The sequence below is a fragment of the Prosopis cineraria genome, unplaced genomic scaffold (assembly GCF_029017545.1).
Source record: "Prosopis cineraria cultivar Desert tree isolate PC_DT_omini unplaced genomic scaffold, ASM2901754v1 PC5, whole genome shotgun sequence".
Taxonomy (NCBI): domain Eukaryota; kingdom Viridiplantae; phylum Streptophyta; class Magnoliopsida; order Fabales; family Fabaceae; genus Prosopis; species Prosopis cineraria.
The window spans coordinates 39,400,649-39,425,353 of record NW_026555336.1 but is presented as its reverse complement, the minus strand read 5'-3'; the positions used below and the strand labels follow the sequence as shown (position 1 = coordinate 39,425,353).

At 34.8% G+C, this 24,705-nt stretch overlaps 1 protein-coding gene across 12 annotated transcripts; it reads left to right on the top strand.

Annotated features, from left to right (window-relative positions):
- Positions 1-687: 687 nt before the first annotated feature.
- On the top strand, positions 688-22,905 carry LOC129311265 (ATP-dependent DNA helicase homolog RECG, chloroplastic). Of its 12 annotated transcripts, none has more exons than XM_054953441.1 (19): positions 688-991; positions 1,127-1,230; positions 1,327-1,442; positions 1,733-1,826; positions 1,916-2,042; positions 2,873-3,429; positions 3,531-3,643; positions 4,492-4,726; positions 5,655-5,818; positions 7,279-7,360; positions 15,274-15,363; positions 15,680-15,913; positions 16,938-17,009; positions 17,519-17,671; positions 17,749-17,892; positions 18,633-18,797; positions 19,931-20,014; positions 20,751-21,323; positions 22,476-22,905. In XM_054953441.1, exons 6-19 carry the CDS (start codon positions 3,067-3,069, stop codon positions 22,566-22,568), a joined length of 2,565 nt encoding a protein of 854 aa, XP_054809416.1. In that variant the 5' UTR covers positions 688-991; positions 1,127-1,230; positions 1,327-1,442; positions 1,733-1,826; positions 1,916-2,042; positions 2,873-3,066; the 3' UTR covers positions 22,569-22,905. The 12 variants fall into 12 exon arrangements, with proteins under 12 accessions (XP_054809416.1, XP_054809424.1, XP_054809418.1 ...); XM_054953449.1 differs by having other exon boundaries at positions 1,907-2,042; XM_054953443.1 differs by having other exon boundaries at positions 1,327-1,451; positions 1,744-1,826.
- Positions 22,906-24,705: the final 1,800 nt, after the last annotated feature.

Sequence of the window (24,705 nt, the reverse complement as noted above, 5' to 3'; positions counted from 1 at the left end):
ATTTTTACTATAATAAAAATAGAAATAAAATATTTAAATATTTAAATTACATATTTAAATATTAGATTTAATTTGGACTGGTCAGATTAAATTTAAACAGTCCATATTTAATATTTATCTTTATTGAAATATAGAATTATAAAATTATAGTTTTTTTAATGAATCATATTATCAATCTTGACAATCTAAATTTAATATTGATGATTTAAATTTAATATTTAATTTTTTATATATTGACTATCCAAATAGATATACTCTAAAAATTACAAATTTAATATGAATGGTTCATATTGAATATTAAAATTTTTTATAAATTAATTATCTAAATATTTTTTATACAGTGCAATTATCTATTTAAAAACATTTTTTAAAAATATTTTAAAAAATTACATTTTAAATATTTTACATCATAGTGTAAAAATTATAAAAAATTAAATATTAAATTTAGATAATTAATATTAAATTTAGACTGTTAATCTTGATAACAAGATTTATTAAATTTTTTAATAATTTTTCTAGTGTTTTATTTTAATGAAAATAAAAAATAAAATATTAAGTCTGAAAAGTTCAAATTACGTTCCAAATTTTTATTAGGTGCAGTGGATTGTTAGGTCTCATATTAAAAAAATTTGAAGAGTTTTAATTATATAAGTGGATGTGTTATATGTCTTAATGAATCAATTTTTGGAGTAGAGAGTAATTATCCTCACAGACGCTCCTCCAAGAAAAGTCTCGGATGAGCAAAATCCAAGTCCACCCGTCTCCTCCGTCTTCCTTCTTTCCCTCCCTTCCCTCTCTCCTCGGCGCCAGCTTGTCATATGGGCCCACCGAACTCGGTTAGCTTCTGTCCGTCTCTTGTCGTTCAGTTCGCCGAAGTAGATTTGCCGTTCAGTCCGTCGTCTTCAATCTGCGTTAAGTCCTCCGGCGTCGTCCTCGTTCCAGATCCGCATTCAATTTTCCAGATCTGCGCGACGTTCCCTCTCATCAGAAAGTGCGTATTGAATCGTCGCGTTTTAGTTCTCTTGTTGTTTGTTCGTTTTGTTGTTTTTGTCAGTTGAATTTCTTGGACCTTCACGTGTGGAAAATTAGGCTTCACACTTCCTTTCTTGCGATTCTTCTCTGTTAGGTTTTCACATGTTTTGATGGAATCAGTCAATTCATTTTGATCTGGGTTTTCACGTGTGAGGTTGGATGAGAAAATTATTCTGTTGCGCGATTAATTCTTCCGGAGTATGGATTTATTGATTTTATTGTTTGCTTTTAATGATTCTTCTGTTGAGCGATAGAGCAACTGGAATCTGGCATCCCGTTATTTTCATTTTGTAGATTTGGGGAAGAAGGTATTGGAGAGAGAAGAGAGAGAGGAAGCTTGGTGAAGAAGGGGATGGGGTTTCGGATGAAGTGACAGAGATATAGGAGTGCAGACGTGGCGTCAGTGGCATGTGAGTAAGGTAGATAACGGTCAACGCGGTCAATCATTGACGGTGAGGCGACATTGTACCCATTTAAAAAACCGTAGGGCTCGATTGCGCCAAAAAAAAAAAAAAAACTTAAGGATATCAATTGCGCCTGTTTGGAAACTTTGAGAGGAGATTTGTACCTTGACCCGAGTATTTAGCATTACCATTAGCATTTAATTATATGCTTCTGTATTTGGATAAGACAGACAATTTGATATTTGGCTTTTAGTTTGACTTTGTCTATTTGAACATGTTGTCTGAAGTCACTGCAGTGTCTTTTCAGTGTTTTAGTGGAAAGCAACTGAGAGGTCTTGTAATCTTTCGAGTTGAGAGAGGATACTGGGGCTGCTTGAATAGGAGAATGAGGTACTGTGCCTGATTCTGGTTTCAGTTTGAGCTTTTGATAATGGAGGAACTTCTATTTTCTTGAAATCAAAATGCATTAGTTTTTGCAGATGTAGTTATTTTCTCCCATCAAAACTTTCAAAAACGTGTAATCAATTAAAGCACAAGTTTGCGGAGAAGATGCTGATGGAAATTGAGCGACCTGGTTCAAGAAGCAGCTCAAAGTTTCATAATAAGGTAGATGGATGCTTCTGTACTTTGATATCTGTGTTATTCCTGGGGATCTTGGGGTGGGGGACCAGAGGAGTAAATTTGCATATTTTGCTTTCTGCAGATTTTCATCTTTGCTTTTATTGAGGTGAGGACCTGAAAGTTTGTTTGAGCTTTATTTAGCTTGCATAGACACTGATGAGAAATCTGACTGTCATGCCCTTGATTTATTTTATCAAAAAGAGCAGTGAAGCACTGAAATTGAAATCTCATCGTGGTTTGCTTGACTTTATTTGTCCCTCTTTTTACATTGGAAAGTAGGATTTGGACTTTATGTTCTTATTGAGTTATTCGTTTAAGTCCTATCCTCCATCAGGGTTATTACTGTAAAAACTATTTATAGAACTTTATTTGTTCTTGAAATGGGGGGCAATTTCTTCTTGTTGACCCCCTTCGGAAGACTAAGGTTTCCTCTGAGGTCTTGTTCTATTTGAGCTGTTGTACATGTTAAAATTGATACAATGATGCTGGTTCAATGATCACCCAAAACTTTCTTTGCTTATGTGTTGTTTATTGTTTCTTCTTTAATTCTGAAACTACCAGCCATGTCCAGCAGTAACTGCTAAATATTTGTTGTGAAGTTTGGTAATTTTGGTGTCTGTCCAGAAAGTTTGGAGAAATTTCTGATACAATTGACAGAAGTGAAGACAGAAAGGTTCTATGGTAGTGTAAATGTTTGCTAGATGGAAAGGTTCTAATGTGATCTTGCACAGCTTTGCTCTGTTTCAGTCTATATTTGATTGGTTGTAGTTTGCTACAATGAAGCTAACTTCATCTGTCATTAATCATAAATGTAGGTATCTGTTGTCATGGATTATGAGCTTCCTGATCTAACTGGAAATGAAGGAGGTGAAAAGAAGTCTAAAATGAATCTTGGAGGTGAAGTAGATGAGGTGGACATCTCTGTGGCATGTAAAGATTTCCATCAATCATTCTGGGAAGTGCTTCTCAAGTGGATTTGTATGATGGGACCAAATCTCTCCCTGAAATTATGAGCATTCTACAAACAGTGGATTTAGAACAATATATTTCTGATTCTTCTGAGACAAGATGGGTGCAAAATTCGCTCTCTGAAGCTCAGCCTTCTATGTATGCCAATCATTCTAGTGTAAAATCCTCCTCTTTAAGGGAAGATTCTTGTACTTGTCCTTTATCACCTCATTCAATGTCTTCAAAGTCTGTAAGAGAAAAACTGGATCACCAAGTCACCAAAGGGGATTCTCATGGGAATGTAGTATTACGGTCCCACGTCAAGCTTACACCTAATGAGTTATTTCTTGACAAGCCTATTAATTGTATACCTGGATTAAGTAAGAGAAATTTCCAGCAGCTGGAAAACTGTGGCTTTCACACTGTGAGTTCCTAGAAATGTTTGGATTTTGAAATATGTGTTCTTTGGATTTTAAATTTCAAAAATTGGTTTGGATGCACATTGATCCTCTTGTTTCCATCTAGTTGCGGAAATTGTTACACCATTATCCACGAACATATGCTGATCTACAGAATGCACATGCTCAAATTACTGATGGGCAGTATTTGATTTTTGTTGGAAAAATCTTATCATCAAGGTAGCTTCTATTTTTTAATTTCTTTTTTTAATTAGATATATTCATACTTATTGTTTTCTTTTAATGTAGGTTTTAAGTGATATAAAATCTTGCTTTGTCACTTGGATGAGGGTGGGGACTGAGATGATAAATATGCTTGAAGCAACTTGACTTTGCCCATCATGCATGTAGTAAAATGCGTATTCATGCAACATGACATGGCTCATTGCAAATTGTTTCATAATTGATGATGCTTGATATGGCAAGTATAGATGGTTGTGGCTAATGAATTGCATGGTTTGCTTACACATCAAATGATATATATGACCTAAAGGTACATATGATGCTGTCATTCATTTTTTTTGTGCTTGCAGAAGCTTGGCGCTCATGTAATTATTTTCCCAGACTAATTTTAACTTTAGACAACAATGTTCTCAACGCATGAAAGATCCTTTTTGGTCTTTTAAGGTTACTAATAGCTTTTGTATCTTTATTCTCTCTTAATTCAAGTTCTTTTATATATGGGAAAAAAGGCATTATAAGGAATTTTCTGTTTGAAATTTATATATTTTGTGTAACCTTGTGAATATGTTTATGAGCCTAACCAAAAGTGTGGTTATGACTTCCCAAAATTTCTCTCATTTTTCCAACATGGGAAGATGACTTGTACCTTTTCTTTTGAATTTTCATACTTCTCCAACCATTACCTTAATTGCTTTTTATGACTAAGTTTCTGTGTGCCCATGTGCATCTCAGTACATGCACAAGCTGCATGTCCATGTTTTTATGTGCATCCAATTAGTTAGGATATTGGATGGTCTTACATGTTTGTGTTAGCCTCTTGGTAAGATTTAGTATTTTCATTGCAGGGGAGTCAAAGCTAGTTTTTCCTTTTCGTTTCTTGAGGTGGTTGTGGAATGTCAGGTTGTGGACAGTAAATCCGCTTTTCAACAAGTGACAGACAATATTATTAACAAGGGAAACGAGACAATTTATTTGCATCTGAAGAAATTTTTCCGTGGCACTCGTTTTACCTGTAAGCCTTTTCTAAATAGTCTTGCTGAGAAATATCAAAAAGGAGATTTGGCATGTGTGAGTGGCAAGGTGAGTTTCTTGTGTTCCCCCTTTGGTTGACAGATACATCATGTTTTGCGATTGTTTAATATGGAGAAATTGTTTTTTCCCCTTAGGTTGACAGATACATTATGCATACCATTTTTGAAGTTGATAATATATTTGATAGAAACAAACTGTGTGAAGTAGGCTGCTGTATTTAATTCTGTTCTGTGAGTTATCAAGACTTGGTTGGGCACAATCTACAACATACTTTCTTAGAAATATTTGGATTTAGTTGTGGTTTAAGTCCTCCATCGATTCTTATAGTTTTGCACATTATTTTATTAGTTAGTACATATAAGTTTCTAATGGTTCCCTATAATGTTAGAGTGCAAAAACTCATAGTAGGAGAGAAGATGCAGAGATTCTGCAATTCTCACAGTTTGACTTGAATGATGCTACGATTATATAGGAGAGAAATGGTAGTCATAAACACTAAATCCCATGAAATAAGAAAACAGGCTCTCCTAGTTGCTAGCCATCCGTTAAGTCTTGTAAATGGAAAGATACAAAGTCAAATCATAAAGTAAATTAAAACAACTTAAATGCCTAAGATTTAGGAAACGGGAAAGGGGGTCTGAGGTCTCCAACACTGAAGTTTGTAACTGGGTCCTTCCTACTTGTACTCTCCAGGACAAACCTTCAAGTGGATGACCAACTGAAATGGCTTAGCTGACATAACATTTCTTAGCCACGTCATTATCAACCTTGAAATTACTAGCAATAATTGAAATTCAAATAAGCTAAAAGAAATTGAAAAAATTATTTTCCTTTCTTTTTCTTTTAATAGACAGAGTTTTTGATATTAGTAGCCATGCATTACCAAAAGCCTTTACCTTCAGTTATATATGAATTTCTATCTCTATTTGGTTGAAATATTTTCTTATGGTTGAATTTAGTCGTTCTTTTAAAATAGGTGAGGACTATGCGTGCTAAAAACCATTACGAGATGAGAGAATATAATCTTGATGTGCTTGAAGATGGAAACAATTCATCCTTCTGTGCTAAAGAAAGGCCATATCCTATCTACCCTTCAAAAGGAGGTTTGAACCCAGATTTTCTCAGGAATATCATTACAAGGTATGCACTTCAAGGCCTGCCAATTTTTTCCATTTTTAGTTTTTGAATTTTCTATATGACCCTTCAATTTTGAGTTATAAGCAGTAATAATACTCTAATTTAGGTGGGATGATTTGGGGTGCCTTTGGCTATCTGTCAGAAAAATTGATTGATATGATTTTTTGAATATAATTGATTATATTATGTGATATAATTGATTTATAAAATTGATTAATAAGATTGATTTTAAGCCGAATTAAAAATAAGGTAAAACCGTGGTTTTGTGAAAATATATCCAAACACTTCTGTTGCATGCCAAAATCAATTATGAACTTAAAGTCATGGTTTTCTTAAAAATATTAAAACACCCATTGTACATGTCAAAATTAATTATGAACCAAAAACTATGGTTTTTGTAAAGATATTCAAACACCCATTGTACATGTCAAAATTAATTATAAAAAAAAACCATGGTTTTCTTAAAAATATCCACACACCCAAAACCATGGTTTTTTGTTTATAATTAATTTTGACTTGTATAGCCCGAAACCATGGTTTCTTGTTGATAATTAATTTTGACTTCTATAATGGTGTTTGGATATTTTTAAGAAAATCATGGTTTTGAGTTCATAATTGATTTTGACATGTAATAAAGGTGTTTAAATGTATTTTCACAAAACCATAGTTTTTACTCCCAAAATTGATTATATCATCTATCCAGACATGCACTTGGTCTCTTGATCGTTCTGGTTTTCTTTCTTGTATCTGTTTTTAGTTTTTGACTTGTTCTAAAAACAACTTTGTTCTTCATGAGCCAAACTGGAAGCTTAAGGCTCTTGACAGGATAAGTGCCAATAAATGGTGTAGGCTTTTGACCAAAAAAAATGGTGTAGGCTTGAAGACAAACGATAACCTTATCCCCTGACGTGTGCATCATGAATTATCAATCATGTGTACTTCTAAATCTAAATCTACTGATCAACATCTTTTTTTGTGCTGTTGGGTAGCTGTTTTTCGTATAAAATAAATGATTAGATATTTTTTCCATTGGCAAAGAGTGAACCTTTGAATGTGGGAATTGTTCTGTTGACAAATTACAATGGTTTCGCCAAGGAGGAGGAGTTCAAAGTGCAGTGGCAGCATGCAGTCGTTGCAGTTAAATATGCATGCTGAAATTTGCATTGCAGCATGATATCTCAGCACTGCCTCTGTGATCTGCTTAAAAAATAGTCATAGTCTCAAGTTTATCCTGACACAACAAACTATTTAAAAAGTACAAACGGGAGGTGGGGGACCTGACCTTGCTAAGTAAATCTTCGACTTCTCTGGATAAAACATGTGTTTGATGTGTTGATGAGGAATTTTCTGTGTATATATGGCTTTCATATTTTCTATTTGTCCTCTCATGTCTAATAAGAAACATCAAGAATTATACTAATATTCCATATGTAATTTATGAATTTCTATTTTATTTCTTCCAGAGGCTTACAGGCGTTGCCTGTCAATATTGATCCAATACCTCAAGAAATCACTGAGCAATTTGGCTTATTAAGTCTTCATGATGTAAGTATCTTTATATTTGTCATTCTTTATTTCACTTCTCCCTAGTCCCTGCCTTCCGTATTGGTGGCTTGAACTGAACTAGAAATTCCTCTATGTATATGCCTTTTGCAGTATCAGGAAACTTTACGGAAATAGAGTAGTTACTATAAGTGCGCCCTAAGTATTAAGGATGTACAAGCATAGGGGAGTATATGTTGCCTTAATTTACATTGATAATATTCAAAATCATATTCTTCTTCTTTACTATTCTCAAACACCTCTCTCAATCTGCTGTCTTGAATGTTGGAGTGGCCTTCCCTCTGTATATGTTGTAGATCAGGGATAAATGTATCTCTGGATTTTGGTAAGCATCCAAATTTTCATCTGAGGGGATTGTACTGGTAGAACACTTGAAGAATCATAAGATTATTAGTGACCTTTGGTCATTCATCTGCATTATTACCAGAAGAGAGTACTCACAAGCAGGATTTTTGTGAAGTAAGAATGAAAAATTGATTTTCATAATTGGGCATTTCACCTTTTCCTATTGAATTTTCCTCTTATGCTAATCTTTTGCAGGTTCTTTTGATATTTTTTCTTTGAGTTTTAGTTGTTGCTAAGTTCGCATGTTTCTTGCCTCATTTTTTGGGCGTTATTCCAAGACTATGAGCATAATCTTTGATGTATGATGTATGAATGTAAATTTTTTTTATTTTTTTTTTTGGGTCATTGGGCCATTGGGCCATTGCTTGTTCATTTATGTTAATGCTTTAAGCTGTTATGTTAATTAGTTCCTTGACAAGGTGGTAAGCCTACCCCAAAAAGGAATATAGAGATTGGTCTTTCAACCATCAGTCTTATAATTCATATACATGGCCGAAGTGCTGTATTGTTTAATTTTGATAACAATGTAGCTATCAACCACATTTCAAGTCCAGAAACCTTCACATGAAAAGGCATGCTAAAATCATTGAGGCCATTATTGAGCCCTTGTTTGATAGCTTAAGGTGCCATTTGGTAGGGTAAAAGTCAGCCTATGGAAATGGAAAATAGCCTTCTTTCCATCACTTTGCTTGTTTGGTATACTGAACCATTTTTCCCATGGGAAGCCATTTTCTTTTACATATGGGAATAGCAACTCCTTACTCTAGGCAAGAGAAGCTAGCTCTCTGGCAGGAAAATGATGAGAAAGGACCAAAAAAAAAAAAAAAACCTAAACCATGTTCATCTTCTTCCTCCCTCCCTCCCTTTTGTTGGATCTGTTGAGTAGATCCACTTGTGATCTTGTTCACCAATTTGCTTGGGACTGGCTCATCTATCATCGAGTGTACCGTCGAAGGATTGCTCTCTCAAGATTGCTCAAATCTGCTTGCTCATCTTCATTTTACTGGTCTTGTTTTATGATTTTTGGACTATTATGTTTAATGGCCTGCTTTTTGTGTAGTGAAATATGGTTCAAGTACTTGTTTATTTCATCTGGGAAGAGGGTATATATGTCACACCCCAAAATATGGGGGTGACCAACACTGGATATGTATAAAAACTCATTCCTTAAGCCTTTACTCTATAAATTTTCAATTTTCAAATCATAAATATACATGTAATAGATTTAGGAGCCTTCCAATATTCTTTACACCAATAAACACTTTAAACTATATGCAGAAACTTCGGCATCACCTCCTCTATAAATAGGAGGTCCAAAAAATTATATATCAACATTTTTACATAAAACAACAACCAGGAGTTCAGCTCCTATCAACAGACCGACAATATAGTTTAACGAATGAGGATTCTAATTATAGTTTATATGGAGCATCTAAAACAAGATTTCTAAAATACAATACATAAATTAAAATTTTATATCAAGATAGAGATTAACCAAAATGACGTTTCAATTTCAATTCAGTAGTAAAACCTCTTCAGTGATTTGTCGAAGGTACATGGTTAGCTGCACTATCTGAAACCAAAATATTTTTCAATAAATAATATCCCAATAATAAAATTAAAAGAATCAAGATGAATAAATACAAGTAATTGTATACCAATTAAAGTGAACAATCAATATAATATAATCACCAAACTTGAAGATTAAGAGATTTTATAGAGATTCAAAAATATCGAATCATTAAACTTACAATAGCAAAACAACTTTAACCCTTGATTTTGTGAAATAAAATAGATTAAGTAAATAACTGAAAATGGTAACATTTACTAATTAAAATCAATGAAGTGTATGTTCACGAATTAATTAAAAGCTAATATTCTGATGACTTTGTAGAACAAGTAACAAATGTGGACATACAGTATATAAGAATTAATAATCAAACGTGGCTTACACCACGAAGACAAACGTGGATTTACAGTTTAGGAGGATAAGTAACCAAATGCAGCTTAGGCTATGAAAACAAATGTGAATACACAGTCCACGAGAATAACACTATTCAAACGTAGCTCGAAGCCATGGAATCAAACTCAGGTATAGGACTCACGAATAACAAACGTGAGTGTGATGCTTATAAAAGTCAAACTAGCTAGTTATAACTATGGTGCACCAAGAACTAACGGAACTGTTGTTAGTAATCAATGTTCTGCGTACAATCATCTCAAAATCATCTTTCAAACACGCGAGAAAATAATCATTATCAAGATAAAGTTTTCTATTCTCAATATCAAACTTGCACGATCCTTTTAAAAACCTCAATCCTTCTTAATATAAAATTCTTCACTAATTCTAGGCTTTCCTTTATCTAATAAAAGATTGTTAGGGCTAATAAAACTTTTTTGTCTACCTTCAAGATATATTTTATAATGAAAACATGCGTGGGAATGTCATTTCAATAGTCTTCACTATACAAATTACAATTTCATAAGAAAAAAACAAACAACAACAACAACAACAAGCCTTTATCCCACTAGGTGGGGTCAGCTACATGGATTGCAAGACGCCATTGTGCTCTATCATTTATCAAGCTTTTAGGAATATTATTAATTAAGAGATCGCGCTCAACAACTTCCAAGAGTGTTTTCTTAGGCCTTCCTCTACCTCTCTTAATCGGACTCAAAGTTATATGTTCCACTCTTCTCACTGGTGCCTCCCTTGGTCTTCTTTGTACATGCCCAAACCATCTCAATCGATTTTCTACCATTTTTTCTTCAATAGGTGCCACCCTTACTTTTTTGCGTACGTGCTCATTTCGAATTTTATCTTTACGTGTATGTTTGCACATCCATCGTAACATTCTCATCTCTGCTACTCCAACTTTATGCTCTTGCTGTCCCGTTAGAGCCCAGCATTCACTACTATATAACATTGCCGGTCTGATAGCAGTGCGATAAAACTTTCCTTTAAGTTTATTAGGCACCTTACGGTCGCAAATAACTCCTTTAGCTTTTCTCCAATTAAACCACTCAGCTTGAATTCTATGTGAAATATCTCCACTGATTTCGCCATCATTTTGAATAATGGCTCCCAAATATCTAAAGTTTTCCACTTGAGGTATAATTTGATCTCTCAATTTCACTTCCAAATTATTGTCGAATAGTCCTTTACCAAATTTACAATATAAATATTCCGTCTTCTACTCGGACGAAAACCTTTCGACTCCAATGTCCTCCTCCATAACTCAAGTTTGTAATTAACCTCTTCTCTTGTCTCTGCTATAAGAACTATATCATCCGCGAAGAGCATACATTTCGGAATTTCCTCTTGAATATGTTCCGTCAAAACATTTAAGATCAAGTTGAACAAATAAGGACTCAGAGATGATCCCTGATGTAGTCCAATCTTTATAGGAAAATCCTTTGTTTGACCACTAGGCGTTCTTATACTAGTTTTTACCCCCTCATACATATCTTGTATAGCTTTAATATAAGCAATCCGTACTCTCTTGTTTTCCAACGCTTTTCAAAGCACTTCTCTTGGTATACGGTCATAAGCTTTTTCCAAATCAATAAAAACCATGTGTAGATCTTTATCTTTACAACGATACTTTTCCATTAATCCCCTTAGTAGATAAATCACCTCTGTAGTTGATCTACCTGGCATAAAACCAAATTGATTCTCAGAAATACTTGTCTCCAATCTCAACCTGTGCTCAATTACTTTCTCCCACAATTTCATTGTGTGGCTTATGAGTTTAATCCCTCTATAGTTAGTACAATTCTAAATATCTCCTTTATTTTTATAAATAGGAATTAATGTACTTCTCCTCCACTCATCAGGCATTTTCTTGGACCATAAAATCACATTAAATAATTTAGTTAACCATCTCACCCCTTCTTCACCTAAACATTTCCACGCTTCGATAGATATACAATCAGGTCCGTTGGCTCTATCATTTGCCATTTTCTTAAGAGCTTCCTTTACCTCCTTATCACGTATTATTCGATAGAATGACAAATTTTGTTCTCCTTCACCAGTTACTAAATCCTCCAAGTTACTAGATGAATCCTCTCCATCATTGAAAAGTTTAGAAAAGTAAGTCTTCCATCTATTTTTAATTTCATCATCTGTAACTAAAATTCTTCCCTCTTCATCCTTAATACACCTTACCTGTTCTAGATCTCTTGATTTTCTTTCCCTACTCTTGGCAATCTTATAAATATTTTGCTCTCCTTCTTTCGTCTCAAGGTTCTTATAAAATTCTTCAAAAGCTTTAGAACGAGCTTCACCCACAGCTCTCTTAATTTTCTTCTTAGCCATACGGTACCTCTCCCAATTTTCCTCATTGTTACACAAATGTATGGCTTTAAAACAGTTCTTCTTATACTTGATTTTGTCTTGTACACTATTATTCCACCACCAAGTCTCCTTATCTCTCGGACCAGAACCTTTCGATTCTCCCAAAACTACTTTGCAACCTCCCATATCTTTTTAGCCATATCCTCCCATATGATGTTAGCACTTCCCTGAGATTCCCAAATTCCTTTATCCAAAAGATTTCGCTTGAAAATATCTTGCTTCTCGCCTTTTAATTGCCACCACCTAATCCTTGGTGTTACTACTTGTCGACGTTTTTGGATTTTACTCATAATACACACATCAAGGACTAGGACCCTATGTTGTGTCATTACAGCATCTCCGGGGATCACCTTACAATTTTTACAAAGTCTTCTATCTGTGTTCCTAACCAAAAGAAAATCAATCTGTGACCTTGAGGTTCCACTTTTGTAAGTGATGAGATGCTCATCTCTCTTCTTGAAACAAGTGTTGGCAATCTTAAAATCATACGCCAATGAGAAATCAAGAAGAGTTTGTCCTTCATTGTTTAGCTCTCCAAAACCAAAACCACCATGCACCCTCGCATACTGACCAGCTTCCCTCTCGACATGCCCATTAAAGTCTCCTCCAATAAAAATCTTTTCACTCTGTGGTATGTGCAAAGGCAATATAATTAACAAAATATTCAACACTTGAATTTGTACATGAAATCTATTTCAAAAAGAAAACATTTTAGTAAAAATAAATTGTGGATAAGTTAATTTAGGATATTATCCATTTACCTCAAGTGTTCTCTGGCACTAAAATTCATTCCTTAAAACTTCAATTAAGTCTTCTGTTTTCTAAACACTCTATTCAATGTAAAAGAAAAAAAATTAAAATCCTTTACTCAAGTTTAATATTCCATTATTGACAACACCAAAATCAACTAAGTTTTCAAATCATTATAATTTATGCTTTAGTTCCTCCAATCCCCTTAATGCTTTATATGTCTACCTTTCTATTCGACACTTTGATTATATTTTAACTTGTCCTTCCAACTCTTCTATAACACATACAACTAAGTTTTAATCAAGAGTGTGCACGCATGCACACGCACGCACGCACGCACCCCATTAACATGTAATCTGGGAAATATGAAAGAAAATCCCATCATCTCCTTGTTTTATATGCTTCATGATTCATTACAGTAGCCCAACCTTTACCACTACAATATATATATATATATATATAAACAATTTTCATAGCTTTCAAGTCTCAATGGTACCACTTCATGAAAGTCCAATTTCATTACTTTCATCATCAAGCACTTTATCGACATCCTAGAAGCTAACATAAGAACAAACCAACTTGGTCCTTGAATTATCAACCAAATATGCCTTCCAAAAATCCTCTAATTCTATTTTCAACCTTCATTATAGAAAATAATTGTCTCTTATAATAATTTAATTAACAACAATCAATTTATCATACTTATTTGTTATCAAAGACCAACATCCACCTCTTACATGTTTTATCAAACACCTTGCATGCGTTCAACAATTAAACCATAAAACAATAATCTTACTCTTTAAATCCCTTTTTCCAATTTTAATATTTAAATTTATCATTCTTCTGAAATTCGGTACCTTTCCAAAAATCAATTTAAGCTCAATTAGAATTCAAACCCACACCATCATTATCTTGCTCTTAATACAAATTTTTAACTTGATTCAACTTTTCCTTTCCTTATTCAACACAGCACAGGGCAAAGCAAATTGCAAACTCAATAACTTAATACCCACACACACGGATCGTACAAGAGAGAGGATTCAAAACTCCCCATATCAAGCCTTTCTAACAAAGTGAAGAGAAAAAGAAGCAAAAAATGGAGGAGGAGGAAGAACTTGATGCTCTAAACCACAATAGCTTGAGCAAAGGGAAGAGAGGAGGATTCTAGCAATGAAAAACAAGGGAGGAAGGAGATCTAGGCATTCACCGATGCATGAAGAGAAGACTGATGGAGGAGCAGGGGAGTTGACAAACTCATGACTCTGACCTTGATAGTGGTGGATTCACGGTTAATACAGACACCAGTGATGAACTGAACAGTAGGCCTAGCCCCTCACGTGTGCACTTTGGAGATGTATAGAAGGAATGGATGGAGAAGAACAAAGGACTGTAGACTCTTGAAGCTTTCTCTAGCTCACATGTTGGCGATGACAACAAGGACTAATGCCGGAGCAAGAGGGAGAGAAGGGTGATCTCACTGAGCTCTGGAACCTTTGAAAATGCAGAAGGAGGTTGTGTTAGGGTTTCTGATTCTTCATCTCTCTCTCTAGCAAGGGCATGATAGGAATTTCACTATAAACTGAAGCAAAGATAAAATCCTCCCTTTTTACCTTGAGGATTCGAATCCAACATCAAGAGAGTTTCCACTAAGCCGCCACATCTTTCTTGTTATATTTGTCCCAAAATCTAATAAAAATATATTTAAAATACCTTATCATAAATTTTAATTTTTTACTTAAAACTTTGGGTCATTACAATATTTACACAGAAGATGAGTCTAGGAAATTATGGCTTATTGACAGCCTATCAATATAGCCTATCCTATGCAACCTATCACAAAAGAAGCTTTACTTCCTTCTAGCAGACTCTATATATAACCTACAACATAGTCAATAATATCCTCTACTATCCTATTCTAACATATTGGTTTGTTAATTTTTCTGGTGTGGTGGTCTCTTCTCTCTTTTTGGTCGTGGTATTTGATTTTTCTGGTCTGGGTCTTGCTATTGAGGAAGAAGATTGCAGGAAGAGGGAGGGGTTGTCTTCTTTTCATTTTAAATGAGGTTATTTAGGGTATTTTATGTTTTTTATTTCATTGTTTATTTTTTTAAATTTATCATTTTACCTTCCTCTCTTTGGCATTCTAAATGTCTCAGTGGTTGGAATTTTTCCTTTCTCTTCCTTTCCTTTCCTTCTCATATGTTTCCAGCGAAATACATTCTCCCTACTAAACAGGCCCTAAGATTTTTCAAAGAACCTTTTGATTTATAAGCTTAAAGTGTTACATGAACGCCTGAAAATGGGTTTAGTACCCAACACATTACCTTTTACAAAGTATGGAAAAACACATGCTCTCAACAACCTTGTTTATTCTAGGTCTCTACAATTGTGCCTTCCTGCATATTATCACTTGAAAATTCAATTTTCTGTGTTTACAATATAGGCATATATTGGGATCCATAAACCAATGGATATCACTGAAGCTGATTTGGCTCGCAAGAGGCTTATATTTGACGAATTTTTTTACCTGCAGGTGAGGTGTAACACTTTCTTATCTCTCTTACAGTCTCATCCGTCAAATATTCTATTAATATTTTTTCAGTATGTTACTTAATTCATGCCTCTGGTTCGTTTACCCTATTCACACATCTAAAGGAATGTCTGTCAGTTAGCTATTTTAACATTACCACTCCCCACCGACCATTTCTCCTTACATTTGAATTCTTCTAACTTAAAATTGCTCCTGTTATACAACAACTCTAACGTTGTTCTAGAAATGACTCATTGCTCTTTTTAGAAGTTCATATCATTTGATAATTTAAGCTAGCTCAATTATCTTAACCTTTCAGTTAGGCCGCTTATTCCAAATGCTTGAAGGTGTTGGTACAAAACTAGAAAAGGATGTATTGCTAGATAAGTATCGGAAACCAGAAGATAATTCTGTTTGTACAGAGGAATGGTCACTTCTCACCAAAAAATTTCTGGAGGCACTTCCATATACTCTTACATCTAGTCAACTTCGTGCTGTTTCAGAAATTATTTGGGATCTGAAAAGGCCTGTCCCTATGAATCGACTACTACAGGTTTGAATTTCTGTCTTTCTGTTCCTTTATTACCAAGCAGTAGGTTATCTGTTTCTAATTGTTTCTTGCTTCTTGGCTCTTATTCTTCCTGTTTATGAATGTGATGGGACTAAACTGAATTTCTCTATGGGTTATCCACAAATGCTGAGCTACAAACTTCTGAACATTATCTGATATAGAAGCTAAACCCAGAGCAATCAAGACAAATGCATGAAAATAAAATGAAACCTGTGATAAACTAGCCTCTAGCATTCAAGAGGCTAGGACTCTCGATTCACAGCCAAGCTGCCTCTCTCTCACCCCTGCCTGTCACTGTATTACCCTCGCAAGTTAGTCACTCTGTGATTCTCTCCCTCTTTCTCCGCCAAGTCATTCCTCTCCTCTTTTCTTTCTTGTAAGTCTTGAAAGGTTCCCTCCCTCTTCTGCTATAAGTGACCAGCTGCTAGGATTGGGCTTTATCAGGCCCATCAAGATGGAATTCAACTTCATCTCCTTCCTTTCAATCAAGTATAAAAGCTTTCGTTAAACTTACACATTTTAATCTCGTTGGACTTTCAATGTGAGCTTCTTCAATTACAATGATGCGATTTGCCTTAATCAGCAAGTGATAGAATTTTAATCTGTCTTACTTTTCTATGTTGATAGAGCACAATGATGTCGTGCAATCCTATTTAGTGGGATAAGACTTGTTATTATTGTTTTCTTTTCTATTGAGACTGCAAAACTAGCCAGACGGCTACCAGAATTTCAATATGCTTCTGCTTTTTGGCATTGCACGGTTTCTTTTCTTTCTTTCATTCTCTTTTTTGTTAGAGGTGGGGACCTCTTTCATTTGCTTTCTTCTAGACTCTTTTCTTATAAAACTCTTCATTTTCAATGAAAATAGTTTAAATGCAGAAACTTTGTTTGAGAGTATGTGGAAATGCTTTTTTTTTTAATATAATTTTTTGATCAATCTTGTCTCAATCTTCATAGATGTTCAAATATAAAATCTGCTCATCTATAGTTATGATGTGACATACAGGGTGATGTTGGATGTGGAAAAACTGTGGTAGCTTTTCTGGTATGCATGGAGGTTATTGGCTCTGGATATCAAGTAGGTCACGTTTATTTTACGATGGAATCCTTTGTAAATCCAGCATTAGTTTTATTTAGAAAACAGCCCTGCACCGATATTCCATTGCAAAACGGGTAATATCTGGTGGATTGCAAAACAGAGACAGACAAACAGGAAACAGTAACTGAGATGAGAAAATAAAAATGCTGGTTCTCTAGGTTTCAAGAGGCTAGAGGCTTTCTGTCCACTTTTCTCAATGCCCTTCTTTCTCTGCTCCTCCCACTATATTCTCCTCGCTGGTCTACTGAGTTAGTTAGCCAGTTTTGTCTTTTTCCTCATTAAGTGAGCCCTTCTCTTTACTAAATATTTGGGCTCTCACACAGGTTCAATTCCCTTTCTTCATCTCACCTAGGTCTGGCCTGGATGTGCTTTGGGCCTTTACACAGGCTGAATTCCTTTTCTTCATCTTGTAATTAGGATCTTAATTCATTTTAGAAAAAAATTAGAATTAAATTCATGATAACAATTTTTTTTTGTATTATAATTAGGCAGCTTTCATGGTTCCAACAGAGTTGCTTGCAATCCAGCATTTTCAGCACTTGCTTAATTTGCTAGAGAATTTGGCTGAGGTTGAGCGCAGACCCACAGTTGCTTTACTCACAGGTTCAACCCCACTAAAACAATCTCGGCTGATTCGTAAGGTGTGGATGTGAATTCATATCACTTTCTTGCTCATTAGTTAAATTCTGATAAGTTTATTCAAATAATGTTGTGGCAGGGTATCCAGACTGGAGAAATCTCAATGGTCATAGGAACTCACAGTTTGATATCAGAAAATGTGGAATTTTCAGCTTTACGTATTGCTGTGGTAGATGAACAGCACCGTTTTGGTGTGATTCAAAGAGGAAGATTTAACAGTAAGGTGGCCCACTTATCTTTTTCATCTTTGATTTAGTTATATTATGCATGCAAACAAGCACATGATTGAAGAACCTACATGAGACGTTAATGGTTGACATACAGAGAAGAAGGAAAACCAGACGTCTTATAACAAAGCAGAAGACAATTAAAGACGTCAAGACAAAAGATATCTCTACTACTCGTGCATGTCTGCCATGTTTTTTTCCATATACATGAGATGGAAGCCGACAGGGTTACAATTGAAACAAATGGCAAGGACTAAATCTTAAATTTTGTGAAGTCTAGGATGGATTTTAAAAAAAAAAAAATCGTCATCATCATCATCAAACTATGAGGACTAAATTGAAAACTGAGGTAAACTGTAGGAATCAAAAGATTAATTTTCCCAAGATTTTATCTGTTAATTTGCTTTTTCCGATTTGAGGATTTGTTTTTCTGGACAGACAATTTGTACTTTCTTCTGTTTCTGATAAAGTTCTTTTATTAAAAAAAAACAATGGTTTAATTATAAATAACCTATAATTACCGAGCTAAATATGTTAATCACAAGTTATTGTCCTTATAGAAAGTAGTAGGGATCTGGGTCCAATGTTCTGGTTACATGTTCCTTGCCTCTGCAAATTGCATCTTTCATGCAGCCTGATATTGAAAATTTTCAAAATTGGCTAGTTTTTCACTGCATATTACTTTCTAATTTCTTGGTGGGGTGATATTTTTATCTCTCAACCTGCCATACTGCAGTTATATTACACTTCATCAGCTTCTCAATTGGAAGATGCTAGTTCAAATGGATCCCCAAAGAGTGGTTGTGATGCATATATGGCTCCTCATGTTCTTGCGATGTCTGCAACTCCCATCCCAAGAACACTTGCTCTTGCTTTATATGGTGATATGTCACTGACTGAGGTATTTAATATTTCCTGTCCTTGTGATTCAGATGATACACGCCCTCCCCTCTCTTATTTGGAGGCAAGACCTTTGAATTTATTATGTCTATAGTGAGAATTAATCTGATATTCTGTTGCTCTTCCAAGTTATTCATTGTCCTGCACATTTTTAGGTACAGTGTATGGTATATTATAGACAAAGTTTTATATTTATGGATAAAATAAACTTTTTTTTTTCAAGAAAACGGAAGAAAAACCTAGAGTGGATATGAAATATTCTGTTATGGAAGAAAAAACTAGCAAGAAAGATGAGACGCACAGTGCGAAAACTTAATCATGTAATACAGCTGCCCAAACCATCTGCATAACTGACAGAATCATAGAGAAGCCGCTGACATAAATCCTAGCCCATAGGTTTTCAGGGGACAAGAATGAACCTCTACGAGCATTCCATTCAAGTATACAACAAAACAAATTGAAGATAGCACATTGCTATAAAACCTGGTCAACCTTTCGGTGAATAAGATTTGTTAACATTACCAAGAGTATTGCGCTAATTTGAGAGGGCACGCCTGATTCTTACCAAACAAATACAGAAGCAATCACTAAACAAAGTAAAAGTAAATTAACAACAGTTGAAGTACCAGACATGCATATGATCTATGTGCGGTGATAGAGGTGTCTGCTGTGTTTGGTATGCGAATCTACAGCATGTCTTTAGCAGGAATCCTATCAAGCACCAGCGTCCAGGCATCCAGATAAACTACCAGGCTTTTGTAGGCATCTTTCATAGGAATCAGTTAATCCCTTGAACCTTGGGATTTTTTCATTTTTATTGTTTTCTGTTTGTTTCTACTTTGTCATTAGCCATCATGAAACCTTTTATAGCTTCATGTTGAAACATTAAGGAGCAGTTTATGCTGCTCATAGTGTCTAGACAGATTTTTAGCCATGCAGTTACTGGATCACATTAATACAGTTGTGAAGAATATCAGCAACAGAGAAGGAAAAGTAAAAGGAGCAAAATTGAAGATTAACATCTATTTGTCTTTTATTTATTTCTCTTTTCGTTTGCTTGTACAAATTTTCTTAATTTAGTGTGCAAAATGCTCTTCAATTGCTAACAGAACTATTTTTGGCTTCCAATCACAGATAACTGATTTGCCTCCTGGAAGAATTCCTGTTCAAACATTTGCAATTGAAGGAAATGAAAATGGATATGAGTGTGTCTACAAGGTGACAATTCTTAAAGTCTTTGGGAACAATGTGCTTAATCATTGCATTCTCATCTTTTCCGGGGGCACTATGTTTTTTCTTACCTTTGTTCTTGGTAATTGATGTACAGTTTAATACTTTAGGCAACTAAGTTTTAGTGATAGACATGGGCTTCGATCTTTTTTTATATGGCCTGTAAACAATATCTGCTTTTTATGCATGATCAGGCATTCATTCCACACCCTGAAAATTGAATGCTTTAATATTGGGAATCCAGTTTTCTTTTCATTTTGATATTTTGGCGTGCTCCTAAATCCTAGTGTTATGGGTAAGGATAAACTAATGTGTTTTTTTAAAAATTGTCTTTTTAATGACTTAAAATCACCTAATGCATCAAACTGTTGCTATTCTGATATTACACACAAACCGATAGTAAATAATGGAATTGACTACTCCAGAATTAAACTGATTCTCACAAGGACATGGGATTGACTGTTGTTTTGTAACAACATATGCAATCTCCATCTTAGATTGTAAGAACTTAAATAGAATTCTTCATGTGCGTTATTGCTCTGTACCCACCCGTGTTCACGCATGATCCTTCCAATTTCTCACTTTTTAGTTGGTGAATCCTGAGCTAAAGATCAAGTATAATTGCTTGTAAGATATAAGATGTTGAGTTTTAGTAAATAAGTTATTTATAATTTTATAGTAGGAACATTTTTTACGATTATGCAAATTGTTCTATATATTGCAGATGATGATGGATGAGTTGGAAGATGGGGGAAAAGTATATCTTGTGTACCCAATTATTGAACTTTCTGAACAGCTGCCACAGCTTCGTGCAGCATCTGCAGATCTAGAAGTCATATCAAATCGGTTTCAAGGATACAACTGTGGTTTGTTACATGGGAAAATGAAAAGTGATGAAAAAGAGGAAGCATTGAGAAGGTTTAGGACTGGAGAAATCCATATCCTGCTTTCCACACAAGTAATTGAGATTGGTGTTGATGTTCCAGATGCATCGATGATGGTTGTTATGAATGCTGAGAGATTTGGGATTGCTCAGTTGCACCAACTTAGAGGACGAGTTGGACGCGGTGCAAAGAAATCTAAATGTATACTAATAGCCTCTGCTGCTGGTAGCCTAAATCGGTTGAAGGTTCTGGAGCACTCATCAGATGGCTTTTACCTTGCTAAGATGGACCTTTTGTCACGGGGACCAGGTGACTTGCTTGGAAAGAAACAATCAGGACATCTTCCAGAGTTTCCTGTTGCTAGATTGGAAGTTGATGGGAATATCCTACAAGACTCACACCATGCTGCACTGGTAAATTTGTTAACATTCCCCAAGAGTTATTAAGTTATCTGCCTGATTTATCCGGTCTCTTCTTTTGGTAGGTTGTTGACTTGATTATTAGTTGTTGGTTTAATATCACTTGAATATGACAATTGTAACAAGATGATCTCTTAAAGATGCTGAGACCATGTTGACTGCTGATGATTGTGATCTACTTTAACTAATGATCTAGCAGACTGCTTTACTTTCAATGTTCACAGGTCGACTATAGATTTAGGATTGTAAGTTTGGCAATCCTCAACAGCAGCCATCTGGTCGTTGCTCCAGCGCTTCAGTTAGATTAACCTATTGGCAGCTGATGTTGTTGGTATAATTACTGACATCATAAACCGCAGTTGAAAATCATCAAACTTCTTTTGGTGCTACTGACTAGGAGCATTGAATAGCTTTTTCACATAGTATAGGGTTATTTAATTAGATGCTCTAGAGTACGTATCCTATTCTTCTATAGAAGGTAAGGAGTCTGGGCCAAACTCTCCATTCCAAAATCCGAACTTTGGTATCTTTTTCCAGGAGATGTATTTTGGGGTGCAAGGGCATGTCAACTTTACTTTTCTGGGCATCTGGCGGTTCTTTGCTCAAGTGTGTTTCACTATCTGCATCTTTAACTTCTGGGTTACTCTTAGCTACTGAAGAAACAGATTTAATATCCTACATCATCCTATGCTTGAAGCTCCTGTTATATGTCCAGAGGACAGTAGTTAGAATGCAAAGAAAACAACTAGGAAGTAAAGCATACAAGGATGAATACAATTTTAAACATTCAGCTAAAGGCCAAACAGTTTGAACAAAATCCAGGTGGTCATCTGGAGGACAAAAATATGCAGAGTTTGAAACCTCTTTATGTTAATGAATTTCATGTACAGCCGTGATTGACTTTGATCTGAAGCTTGAGGTTATTCTCGCTTTTGCACAGCAAGGAATTTGACTTGCTGAAGAGTTTACAATTATCTACCAAACTTTTATTTAGTGATAACATTATTTCTTTGAAATTGAAGTTGTCGCTTTTACAAGTATGACCTTTTATCTCTCCAAATTCTGATTCCTTGCTTAGTAGAACGTATGTTGCACAATCAGTGCTTAAGTCCATAAGATGGGTCTCACTTTGTTATTTGCATGCAGAAAATTCTAAGTACTTCCCATGATTTGGAGCAGTTCCCTGCGCTTAAACTGGAGCTGAGCATGAGACAGCCGCTTTGCTTGCTTGGCGATTGAGACCCCATTTGGTATTTAGAAAGTACCGTGCTCGTTTTTTATTAGCATTTCCACATATTGTGTGATTCGATTTGATGGGTTCTTCTTTTGTATTTTTCAATGACTTAGGCTTTGCCCTTTAGGCGATGTAGTTTACTTGTAAATTTAATGATCTGGGCTGTGGGTTTGACTTCTGAAACTGGACTGCTACAATATGCCATTGGTGCATCAGTGTATTCTCTTTTTCCCTTTTCTTCAGCCATGGCACATCTTTGTCTTTAGCAGAATTTGCTTAGAAGCTTACACTTGTGTTGCTGTGGAAAAAGAAATGAGCAAGTTTACTGGGTTCGATGGTGCAGTCTAGGGACACGGTACATTTAGTTGAGTTTTCCGTTACCCTATATATATATATATAACTTAGCAGGTCTTTTACTGTTTCAATTACAAATCAATAATTGAAAAAAGTTCAAGTACACTGTTACGCTACAGAATTTAATATGAACTATGAAGGTTATATGATGATAAGAACCAGCATAACTGTGATGAAGCGACATGGAAGGTGAGCTGTCGAAAATTAATTAAATTTAAATTAGTAACAATTTAGTAATTATGTTGTTACTATATTCCTGTATATTCAATTCTTCGTGGAAGTGCACCATGTTCACTTTTTTATATATTATCAGAGGGAAGGTATATGTCGAAAAGAATGTATAGGGGTATTAATTAAAAAATAAATTAAGAAATACACGAAATGCACATGGTGTACGTTTCCAAGGAATTGCCCCGAACTATTGTTATGATACGGAATGTGCAATATAGTGATTGAAACAAACGGAAATTTATTTTTATTGTTATACTATTACGAAATTGGAATGATGCCGACACTTCGTTTTTACTGAAAATAACCATAATTTTTGTGAAGTGAAAACGAGTTATATGATGTTATATCATGAAAAGCCAAAAGGTTAATTTGTATTCCATTGATTCCCTCAAAGTGCTAGGTGCTTTTTAAAAGAAATTTTATAATATTAAAAGCGGTGGCATGAATGAAAAGTTACAAAACTGTAAATTTGACCATAGAAAGAGAAAGGGAAGTGGAGTAGAGGGAGATGGTCAATGATGATGATTGCCATAGTCTTGAGTTACTATAACCGGTTGAACTAATAAATCGTTGAAGCAATATATTAATTACAAAAAAAATAATAACCTTTATTTTATTAAGTGGAGTTGGCAAATCACTTTATTAATTGATTTAGTAAAATATTTTTTTATGATTAATCTGAGATTTTGACCCCTTACTCTTAAACTAACATCCTGATGTATTAACAACTAGTATGAGTTTCGGTTGATCTATGATTACAAGTTACACAAAGAGAGATGCAATGGCTTGGAAGGATGATTTGGTGAGTGATTAGAGGGGACAGTGGAGGCAGAGTTATGCTCGGGAGCCCCCCACCAAGTGGTCACAAGGTGGGTCCACCTCTCCCCGTGTTCTCTGTGCTGTCCCCTTCCCATTATCTCCCCTCGTTCCCGTCATAATCATGTCACTCTTCTCCTCACGCATTTCTGCTTTTTCACTTTTGCAAAAATCTTGCCTCTTGTCCTTATTTGGTCATCATTCCCTTCTTGTCAATTTCTTCCAGATGCTTTCTATCCTCTTCAGATGTTTAGTTTTTTTCATGTCAAATAGAAGGAAAAGCTATCCAATTTTACTGGTTTTTTTTTTCATACTATTTTTTTAGCAAAACTTCATACCCATACTTAATACTCTTCCCTTTCTAAGCTGTAGTAGACTTTTGAGAAGATTTGGCACCATAAGGTATAAAGCACTTTGAAAATATTAAAATTTTATTAAATAAAATGCTTTCAATATTATTATTATTTTTTTATTTAATTTCTGTCCCTCCTTTCCTCTTTTTAATATGTTAAATAGAGGGTATTTTAGAAGTTTGTATTTTTATTTTTGAAAAAATAAAATTATTAAGTGTATTTAATTAAACTTATTGGTATGTAAAATTTTATCCAAAAATGTCTCATATTTTGGAGACGGAAGGAGTACTAATTAAGCAACAACAAAAAAAATCTTTCATATCCTTAATCTTCTTCGTTTCGAGTTTTTGACCCACCATCGCTTAACCTCAAGATCGAGAGGTACTGA

Excerpts from the sequence above, each read along its gene's own strand:
- LOC129311265 (XM_054953438.1), top strand. The coding sequence starts at position 3,067 with ATGAGCATTCTACAAACAGTGGATTTAGAACAATATATTTCTGATTCT. Across the intron at positions 3,430-3,530 it reads AAAACTGTGGCTTTCACACT|TTGCGGAAATTGTTACACCA; the intron begins GTGAGTTCCTAG and ends GTTTCCATCTAG. Across the intron at positions 4,727-5,654 it reads TGGCATGTGTGAGTGGCAAG|GTGAGGACTATGCGTGCTAA; the intron begins GTGAGTTTCTTG and ends CTTTTAAAATAG.